The 10988-nt window shown below is 37.9% G+C and overlaps 1 protein-coding gene across 2 annotated transcripts in view; it reads left to right on the forward strand.

Annotated features, from left to right (window-relative positions):
• Positions 1–3158, forward strand: part of LOC137650485 (carbohydrate sulfotransferase 13-like) — a 7111-nt gene extending 3953 nt beyond the window's left edge. Inside the window, exons 3-4 of one of the 2 annotated variants that reach the window (XM_068383711.1) lie at positions 1097–1443; positions 1877–3157. In XM_068383711.1, the coding sequence (XP_068239812.1) occupies positions 1097–1443; positions 1877–2936 (1407 nt within the window). In that variant the 3' untranslated portion in view covers positions 2937–3157. Of the gene's footprint in view, positions 1–1096; positions 1444–1876 lie in introns of both variants that reach the window. The other variant, XM_068383713.1, reaches the window with a different exon arrangement.
• Positions 3159–10988: the final 7830 nt, after the last annotated feature.

A 10988-nucleotide genomic window follows, 5' to 3' on the forward strand; every position in this document is an offset into this window, starting at 1 on the left:
TTTCTAGCCATGCCAACCCGTTACTTAAAAAGATACGCTTATTGATAAAGAAATACAGAGAACGCCACATCGCCACTATCAAGTCTGCATAAGTTTTCGCTTTTAATGGCACTACCCTTATGTATTGCTGCTATATTAGAGCTAAAAGTTGTCAAAATTGGAATCCGTTTCCCTAAAAAATTATTTCTCCATGAAATTTCAAGATTTTTACTAACCGTACTTAACGTTTATGATATCAGTTACACACGTAGGTATTTTCTCAAGAAATTAATCTGAACATATGAATTGTATCTATCTATCTATCTATCTATCTATCTATATATATATATATATATATATATATATATATATATATATATATATATATATATATATGTATGTATGTATCATCATCATCATCTCCTCCTACGCCTACTGACGCAAAGGGCCTCGGTTAGATTTCGCCAGTCGTCTGTATCTTGAAGTTTTAATTCAAGACTTCTCCATTCATCATCTCTTACTTCGCACTTCATAGTCCTTAGCCATGTAGGCCTGGGTCTTCCAACTCTTCTAGTGCCTTGTGGAGCCCAGCTGAACGTTTGGTGAACTAATCTCTCTTGGGGAGTGCGAAGAGCATGCCCAAACCATCTCCATCTACCCCCTCATCATGATCTCATCAACATATGGCACTTGAGTAATCTCTTTGGTAGTTTCATTTATAATCCTGTCCTGTCATTTAACTCCCAATATCCTTCTGAGGGCTTTGTTCTCAAATCTACTCAACCTATTAGAGTTTGTTTCATTGTCATATTATGACTCATGACCATGTATATTTATATATATATATATATATATATATATATATATATATATATATATATATATATATATATATATATATATATATACACACATACATATATATTTATATGTGCATGTGTGTGTGTGCTGTATATGTGTATGTGCAGTTTATGCATTTAAGCTTATTTATAAATACCGATTATATTTCATATAAATGCTTTATTCTACATAGAGTAGTTGGATTTTTTAATGATTTATCGTCTTTTACATATAATTATAAGACTGGTATAGTTAATACTACTCGTCATTCTTTCAGAGTGTTTTGTTAAAGTTCCAAAGAAAATTGCACATAGGGCGTTACTCTCACCCCACTTCTACAACACATCGACCTCAGACTGGAGGAGGAGGTGGTGGCGGTGGTGGCGGCGGAGGAGGAGGAGGAGGAGGTGGAGGTGGAGGACAGGGAGGGGTACCAGCATGGAAATCTAATGCTCGAGGATCCTCGAAATTCGGAGGAGGATTCAGCAAAGGACATCGGCCCTTACGGAGTACTTCCTCGACCACCACAACGACCACAACTACTCCGATTCCAGCTTTCGAGGACGATGTCATGATAGCAGAGCAGCAGCGTCGTCTTGACTTACTCCAGACGACTTGTAAAAGGTATTTGCGATCCCAAAAAGTGACATAACATGATTAAACTGATGTGCCAATTTTAATAATAAAATTTATATTTTTTCAACTTAATAGTAATGTTTTACATGATTAAAACTGGACCTCAGTTTCTCAGTCTGACTATTTTATTCATTTTTTCTCTTTGGAAATCTTTATATCTTGTTTCTCTTTATTCTTTTTTCTTGAAGTACGTTTTTATTAGATCAGGTACAAGTGGAGGACATTGGTCGTGCGATCTGTCGATCGTTGAATTATAAAATAGATAAATTGTTTACATGTTGAAGCACTACACAGTGCGCATAATCTTCTCATGAATGAATCTACCTACAATATATAGCTAATATATAAAAAATATATATATTTCTGTTGAATAAGAGTAGCATATTATATGAACTAAAAAATCATTATCAATTTCTTGCAGATGGAACTTAGGCCTTTGGTCACAGGGCGATGACAGCAACATAACCCTTGAGGAAAAAACAGTTTTGTCAACTTTTCCCAAAAATCCTTTGTACCAAGCATTACTTGTGTCTGAAAAGCACCACCTAGCAGTTTGCCCAATAGCAAGAACTGGAATACAATGGCTTTCGCGTCGTCTCCTGCAGCTTCTAGGAAAATATGATGATCATCAACTGATGCGTTTGCAAGAACCCCCGTCTGCAATTGCCAGACACAATTTCCTCTACTTGAGTTCCTGGGAGAAGTACCCTTCAGTTCTGGCTAAAAGTGTCACGATACTGATGGCTCGTCACCCACTAGACCGACTTCTTGCATCCTACCGGTATTTATTGGAAGATCCTGAAAGGAATCCCCATGGTTACCTTCATTATGGCCGTCGCATTGTTCGCAGTTATCGCCTGGCTCCTGGTCACGGGAAAGCCCCGACATTCGAAGAATTCGTCAGGTTTCTTTTGGGAAGAGACATGGGCCAAATGGAAGAGGCCTGGCAACCTGCAACACGTCACTGCACCCCTTGCCACATACCTTATAATATCATCACCCATTTTGAAACCCTTTGGCATGACGTGCAGTGGGCGTGGAAGAAAGCAGGCTTGGGCTCATTGAATACGACGGATTATGTACAGTACACGTTAACTCCAAACATTCGACGCCAGTATTTCTCTGAACTGACACTGGCACAAGTGCTTCAATTGTACCAGAAGTACAAGCTGGACTTCGACCTCTATGGCTATTCCTTAGAGGAGCACATAGCATATGCAAGGCCAGGTGACGAGGCCCCGGATGCAGCGCTGATGGCGAAAATTCCTCGCCAGGACAGGGACAGCCTGAAAAAGTTGCTTAAGGAGGCTATGGAAAACGCTAATTACGTGGCCAATGCTGGAATCGGTGAGAGACAAGGCCCGGTACCATTGGTTATGAGTTCTAGTGGGGTGGCACTTACCATCAATGAAACGCTTGGTGAGATAAATAACAACTTTATTGACAATGGTGAGGGAGATTTATTCCCACAAGAAAAATGATTAAAAACACTGAGTTAAGAAATTAGTATTAAGGAACTATTATCAGACACTTGAGAAAATTTAGCTACTTTAAGTGCTAAAGTATGGATGTTTGTGTATAATTTGTTTAACGGTGTCAATGTGATGTTAAGGGTAAGATCTTAATTTATTTGTGTTATGCTATTAGACTGAAAAGCAACAAAGTCTAAGGCAATGTTATTGTCACAAGACGTTTTTTTTTTTCTATAAATGAAATATTAAAAATATATATATGAAAAAAATTGCATCGCATTCCTTTTTTATGGCTCTATTTGTTTACCATTTTATTTTATTGTTACTTAAAAAAATATTTAGTTATAGGCTACAGACAGTCAGACACCTGCTTTGATAGTGAATTGCCAAAGACCTTTTATTGTCTTTGGTGTTTTGCAGATATATTTCTTAATTATGACCATTTAAAATTCGATTGTGCAAAGTTGTTATGATATGATTTTATTTAAACTAACTTTCATTATCATGGTAAAATTGTGTTGACATACTACTGCTAGAGAGTTTTGGGGTCCTTTGACTAGCCAGACAGTACTACATTGGATCCTTCTCTCTGGTTACGGTGCACTTTCCTTTTACCTGCACATACACCGAATAGTCTGGCCTATTCTTTACAGATTTTATTCTGTCCTCATACACCTGACAACACTAAGATTACCAAACAATTCTTCTGCACCCAAGTGGTTAACTGCTGCACTGTAATTATTAAGTGGCTACTTTCCTCTTGGTAAGGGTAGGAGAGACTCTTTAGCTATGGTAAGCAGGTCTTCTAGGAGAAGGACACTCCAAAATCAATCCGTTGTTCTCTAGTCTTGGGTAGTGCCATAGCCTCTGTAACATGGTCTTCCACTGTCTTAGGTTAGAGTTCTCTTGCTTGAGGGTACATTCGAGCTTCCTCTTGTTTTTTTTTTTTTTAATTTCAAAAGTTTACATAAGAAGTATTTATTTTAGTGTTGGTGCTGTTCTTAAAATATTTACTTTTTCCTTCTTTCCTTTCCTTACTGAGCTATTTTCCCTGTTGGGACCCCTGGGCTTATAGCATCCTGCTTTTCCAATTAGGGTTGTAGGTTAGAAAATAATAATAATAATAATAATAATGCAATTGGGTGTTGGCTTTTAACGCCACGGTGTGACGTATGCAAGCAGCATTACTGTTGTCGTTGGTCCCTTTTCGAATTTACAATATTGTGGGCATTATTGGCAGATTTGGCAATCCTTGGCATTACTGTCAACTTCAAGTTAATGTTAACCTACCTCACAACAACAAGTCAACAACAAACAAAGCAGTGGGTTGCCCTTATTATTACGAGTGTTAATTTTGTTTGTTTTTTGTAAATGTGACTATGGTTTTGTTATTAAGTGAATGTTATTGTTGACTTAAATAGACATCTACAAAATGCTCTGATAGATATTGAAGGTGAGTCTCCTGGGGATTTCGAGGCTGGATTGTTTTAAAATTAGGATGTAAGGTTGTAGTTTTTGGGTATATTTGGGGGAGAAGAATTGGTATTATTATACTGTAGTAATAATACCAACCAATTTAGGTATTTTTGTAGTGAATTACATTAATGGTGTCTCAGGAAAGCTGGTAGGCCTATTCAGTACAATATGTTGACTTGAGTTATATTTTGGCCTTCAGCACTCAATACCTGTCCTAATGGCCTTAGCACTCAATGCCTGTCTTCATGGGCTTTAGCACTCAATGCCTGTCCTAACATCCATCATATTTCTGGTAATGTTTTACTGTATTACAGATTCTGATTTCGAACATTTCTAACCCAGATAAGTGGTAAAGTTGTATTGTATTACAGGGTGTGATTTTGAACAGAAATATGTTTTCTTATAGTAAATAACATGATTTAACCAAATTTGACCTTCATTCCAACCGCAAACAAACAAATCAACCAATTCAACTAACTTTAAGTTGCCGAATTGGTTGCTGTTATTACTGATGAAATGAAGGTGAAAACCGGTTAAATCGCGTAATTTTCTACAGGAAAACATATTTTCTGTTAAAATGGCTAAATATAATCACTGTTGTCATACATGTTGTGTTAAAATATTTAAATATAAGCACTTGTTCAACGGTGTCACTTCACTCGCGAATGTACTGCGAACGATAACATTAGCAACATAACCAATGATACACAGTGTTACCAACGATGACTGGGATTGTTACGGTAATATTACCGATTACACAATATATAAAAAGAACAAAAAGGTACAGAACCTAACAAACCCATTTAACCTAACCTAGTAGTTGACAGGTCACAAACGTCAGGTATTTACTGAGAACGGTAAAATTAGCCACGTTACGAATGATACACAGCGTTACCAACGGTGCAGTGACATTACTAGCGATAGTAATGCTAGATATTTCCATACGTATTTTAAATAATTTTTCAATAAGTTTTACACAATATATAAAAAGTACAAAAAGGGTACAGAACCTAACAAACTCACCTAACCTAACCTAGGAGTTCCCAGGTCACGAAACTCACGTATGTACTAGGAATGTTAAAATAAGCAACATTACTAATGATACACAGTGTTAACAACGTTACAAAGGCATTGCTAACGGTAGCAATGTTACGGTAATATTATCGTGTATTTTAATGAATTGTTCTATATTCACTTTACACAATATATAAAAAGGTACAAAAAGGGTACAGAACCTAACAAACCAACCTAACCTAACCTAGAAGTTAACAGGTCACAAAACACATATAATAACTTTTGTTGAATGACTTACCTTTATGAAGGGGACGTCGAAACTTGCGGGACACGGGAGGGTGAGACTGACGGCTTAACCTTAAATAATATTATCTTCCATGGGGGTTGTCGAATTTTTTCCAAAAATGTACCTTTATCAGAAGTAACGGTATAACCACAGCGACGTTTCTTTTTGGTTTTGGGTAGCTTGGTTTCGGTATTACAATAAAACACGTGAATGTCTTTCCTGTAAGATAGGAGGGAACGGCACTTGGGGCACTGTAAACGTTGAGGAATTACATTGTGTGTTTTAAGGAAATCATCAACACTGGATGAAGAATCATAAAAATCACTATGGAATTTAGCAAATGCTTTTAGGTATGGAATACTGCAGCCGTTACAAGTTTTTATCATTTCCTCCATCACAAAATACGAAAAAATAAATCTCACTTGAAATGACGGACACCTTACTAGGACAAAGGTTTCCGGGGAAAAGGATTTGGTGGAAGGGGTATGAATAGACCACTTAAAGAGATAAAGGAAGGGGGTAGGGAAATATTAACTGAAAACCCCCTTGTGTAAACTTTGAATACGTATAGGTTCGTGATTGGTTAACGAGAAAACAACGGAGTCTAGAGGGTAAACATGAATGAACTGGATAGGGAAACTTGTATAGAGCAAGTATTTATGTGAAATCGGGGTGTGACAAAGAAATAACAAAAGGAGTAAAACCAATATAGGAAGATAAAATGCAATGTATGATAAATGATATTGAATGGGAATATAAAATGAGTTGATTTTATAAGGTATAGGATAATAAAAGGAGTAATTCTAGGGTCAAAAGTAATATGTATACGGGGTATTACATAAGTAATCATGTAATAGACTTGAACAGAGCTGGTAGAGAGACGGAGAGTTACATTTCACGGTTAGGGAAGAAGAAATCCTATTGGTGGGGGAAAAGTTTCTGCGCAGGGAGGCGGGGTTTTTGCGCAGAAGATCGAAAACTGGTATGTACGAACGTACATACGTGAGCATGCTAATGTTAACACGGAATGCTAACATTTGATCTACATCAGACATTGGCAGGCATTGGTTACTGTATTTTTTCATGAGGAATAGCCTTTGCAACAGTGCCTCCAAAGTTTATCCAGTTATACTGTTTTGTCTTTTCCTCCAGTTATTATAAATCCAAGAAGGTAATGTATAGGGAAGAAAATGTTTGTTTTACGGTTATACATCGTTTCCCCAGTATGTTTTCCCCACCCAAAACCCCGAGTTCCCACTGGGGGTCCCCCATTACCGTAGGATATAGATATATATTTCTGAAACTATTCATTTGCGACGGGAACGAGTGTCATTTTCGAAGAGAGCGTAATTCTTTCTATAAGAAAAAGTAGTTTTTTTACTAGGTTACATTGCCCTGTAATACACTACAATAATACCCTTATCTTGAGATATAACTTCCAGTGAACATTATGGTAAACTTGTCCTCATAACTCAACCTATGATACCATGTTCTTAATCATGAGAGGGGCCTCCCCTAACCTAAGTAGATAGTATGACCCTTCCCCCTTCCCCCACCAACTACACTACACTGTATAGTGTTTCGACTGACCTTTCTCGCCAACCCAACTACACAAACTTTCCCCAGGTGTAATGGTGTTACTTACTCTACATCAAAGTAGTAACTCTCTGTAAAAGTGTAGGGAGCCTTTCTACTTCGTTTGAACAGGCTGGTTTTAAAATTTCAGAAGTTATGACTGAAAACCTACATGTTAAAAGGGGAAAAATTGCAAAAACACCACCTAACCTAATCTAGGGGGCGTATCCTTATCTAGTGGGAGCTATGCTCCCTTGCGACCTTCCATAGACTGCTGTATTCTTACCTGACCCTAAGAATAAGTTTCAACCTTGTGTTTGCTTCCCAACTGGCTTCACTCCTGGCAAGGTAACACTAAATCATAATACTTTGTAAATCATAAAACTAGCTTCTTATCATGTTCCGAACCAAAATAAACAGTAACTTCCCCTTAAAGAAAATTGGTATGACAGGTAATAAGAAAGATTACACCTGTCCCAACGAATTACATTCCACTGGGTTTCCACCAGTTATCACCTTAAAAAAAAACTTTAAAATACCCTAAAAACACCACGTTGGTCTACAGTAGTACCTTGGTTTTGAATGACTGAATACATTATGATTACGTGTTTGCACAAGAAACCCGAGTGCTGCTGCTCCATCAGTAGGTATGGAGCCCCCATCTTCTAGATAGACGACAGCCAGTAGCAGGATTGTAGGGGAATGTACTGTGTGTCCAATGTGCAAGCTTCGTCTACTGTAATACTCAGCCTAATATGAGATAGTGTCTTGATAAGGAGAAGGGGTGCTGCCCTCTTCCTTTCCTTCTTCAGAGAGTTCCTGATGATCCAGTAGCAGGACCATAGAGGAACATACCTGTACTACATTGAACGAGTAGTGAGTGATACATTCTCTTCTCCTAGTACTAGCAGACCAGTTCTACTGAGACCAGTCATTGGCCATTCCACATGAAAATCATCGCCTCTCATCCTAGCAGTGAATTTAAACAATGTTAGGCCGGGTTATTACTCAGATAGGTGAATGCATAGGGACCTCAGATGCCGTGAATCCTACCAAAACCTCCTACATTGCAAGGAACTGAATATTTAAGTCATAGGGCACTCGTCACATACTTCCTTTTAGTATTATGCCAACAAACTGAATTTTCCTAAACGCACACAACCTGCCATGAATCAAGACTTCTTGGCTCTCCAAGATCGATCTTCATCACAAAATCCCCACACTCTTCGGGGCTAGATAGCTACAAGGGAACTTCCCACTTGTGTTTCATTTAAATAAAGAGACCTCTCTTGACTGCTCTACAAGTATTGCATTTTTGGTCATCTTATATAGTACTTTGATTCCTTTGGAAAAAAATTTTTTCACGTCTTGTTCCTTATGGAACCAAGTTCTCTTGGGAGGCAGGGATGTAGGAAAAGACCATTTTCCACATAGTGGACAATAGACAGAGGGAACCAAGCTTATGTGCTGGCCTTTCCCAATCACCTCGCCTGCTTCAGTATTTTCCTTGCCAATTGCTGAGTCTTCAGAGGCACTTCCATGAAGGGGGAAGAAGTACTGTAGTCACCATGGCACTAAATGACTGTTCGAGCCTAGTCTCTAGGAATAGCAACCTTTCCTCTGCATGGTTTTATGGTAGGAGCAGTGCTGTACCAAATCCTCCTCCTCCCTGCAAAAGGTATAGTATCGGTACAATATGGAGGAGGTCGTGCTTCTACTCCCTGTGTTAGGTTTCAGGGAAAACCAAATACAAGCGCTGCTGGTCAGGACATTAGCTGCTGCCCATGTTCCTCTCCTCCACTGGGATATTCCCGTAGTGTTTCAGTGTTGCCAAGTCTCTGGTATGGACCGTGAACGTATCCACTTTGGAAGATGATTCTAGTATGTGAGAGTTTTATGAAGGGAACGTTTCCTTCCTTACGAACACATTTCGGTACCTGATACTACTGTACAATACAGTACTGTAGTTGGTACTGTAGAGTAGTAATAGCATGCATCTGCTATCACTACTCTGTCTCGTAAGAGACCGACCACACATACCCTTCTGCAAAATGATAGGCGCTGTCAGTGTTCCCTTTCCTCTTTGGTTAGTGAGAGTTCCAGAGATGACAGCCCAGCAAATGGACAGGGATGGAGTGGACGATCAGCAAACAGCACATATATTGGTGTGCTACTGTCTTAAGCACACATTTGAGTATGAGTTGTTTTCAGATGTATTTAAATGGTTTATTGAACACATCTTAGTGGTTTTTAAGTTTTATTGTATATAAACAACTGAGTTAAACATCTCCATCACTGGAGGAAGCTGTGTTGGTCCACATGACCAATTCTGGTGAAGTTTAGATAAGAACTGCCTAAACTATCGATATCACAGATATCGTATGCTTGGTTTACTTTAGACACGTGACGGAATCGGAAGACACCTGCATCCGGTGACGTCACAAACTTTCACACGAAGAGTTAATGTGTTGACACTAAGAAAGAATGACAACTTAGCATCTTACATCCTGTACACAATTTGAGTTGACCATAGCAAATCTCACGGCCAGCTCTTCCAACCAACATGACATATTACGTCATTTGTTTTAAACATGTAATATTACTATTCTAAATATTACATAAGCTCGGCCAGCTATCTCAATTTTTTTTTTACAAAAATTTAACAACAAGCCGAAACATGGTTATTAGGTGTGACTGGACATACGTATCATTCATTGTCCAAAACTAGCTATATCCAACTGAGGACGAATGTCCAAATAGGCACATCAAAACTAATAACAATAATGCATACAAAAAAGATATTACCAAAGCAAAAAGAAAAATGCATGATAAAACCAAGATCATATATATGGTACATTGCTAGCAAATGATTACATGGTACCAAAAAACAAAACAAATTCTGACTTACAAATGATTCGGTAACTTGATAAAGAATAATTGTTACCTTTGTCAGAAACAAGATACTCAATTTTTAGTGCACAAATACAAATTCCTGGTACGTACACGTACCACGGTTTCGTACATATATATATATATATATATATTTATATATAGGGCTGATACATTTTATTAGATGCCCATAGATTCTGTTATATATCTTTTTTTTTTTTTTTTTTTTTTTTCTCTTTTCTTTTTTAACATTCCGGCTTATATATTTTTATTAGATGCCGAGAGAAAAAAATGATTTATATCCTTTTTTATTTTATTTATTTTTTTTAAATGTTATTTTAAATGTATTTTTAACAATGCAAATGTAGAGAATTTCTTTAATTACATATTACTAGCGTACTAGTCAGCTTTTCATACAAACATCTTCCTGACAAATTACTCCCTTAGCGAATGAGGTGGCCACTCATACAGCTTTGAACTGAATCAGGTAAGGGGTATTGTCAGGGCTATTCAACTCGTTCCTTTGTAGCTGCTTGCTGTGCCGTAACCTACGCCAAACAAGGATGTTCACGGCGATAAAAATCAACGCCGTTACCAATAAACCTGCTAGTAATATAGGGTGAAGAATCTCTTTGTAAGTCGGCGACAGGTGGTCCTTTTCGGTAAGTTTCATTAAGCGTTTCGCCACACTTCCTTTATAGGGGAGAGGAAGTGCGGGCGTTGTAGAGGTCCACGTGAAGTTCGCGAAGTAAGCTCGTTCTCTGATGATTGTCCGTAGGCCAGTCACCATGGAATTCGGGGAAGTCCCGATACAGCCATCT

This window comes from Palaemon carinicauda, chromosome 12 (assembly GCF_036898095.1).
Source record: "Palaemon carinicauda isolate YSFRI2023 chromosome 12, ASM3689809v2, whole genome shotgun sequence".
Lineage (NCBI taxonomy): Eukaryota > Metazoa > Arthropoda > Malacostraca > Decapoda > Palaemonidae > Palaemon > Palaemon carinicauda.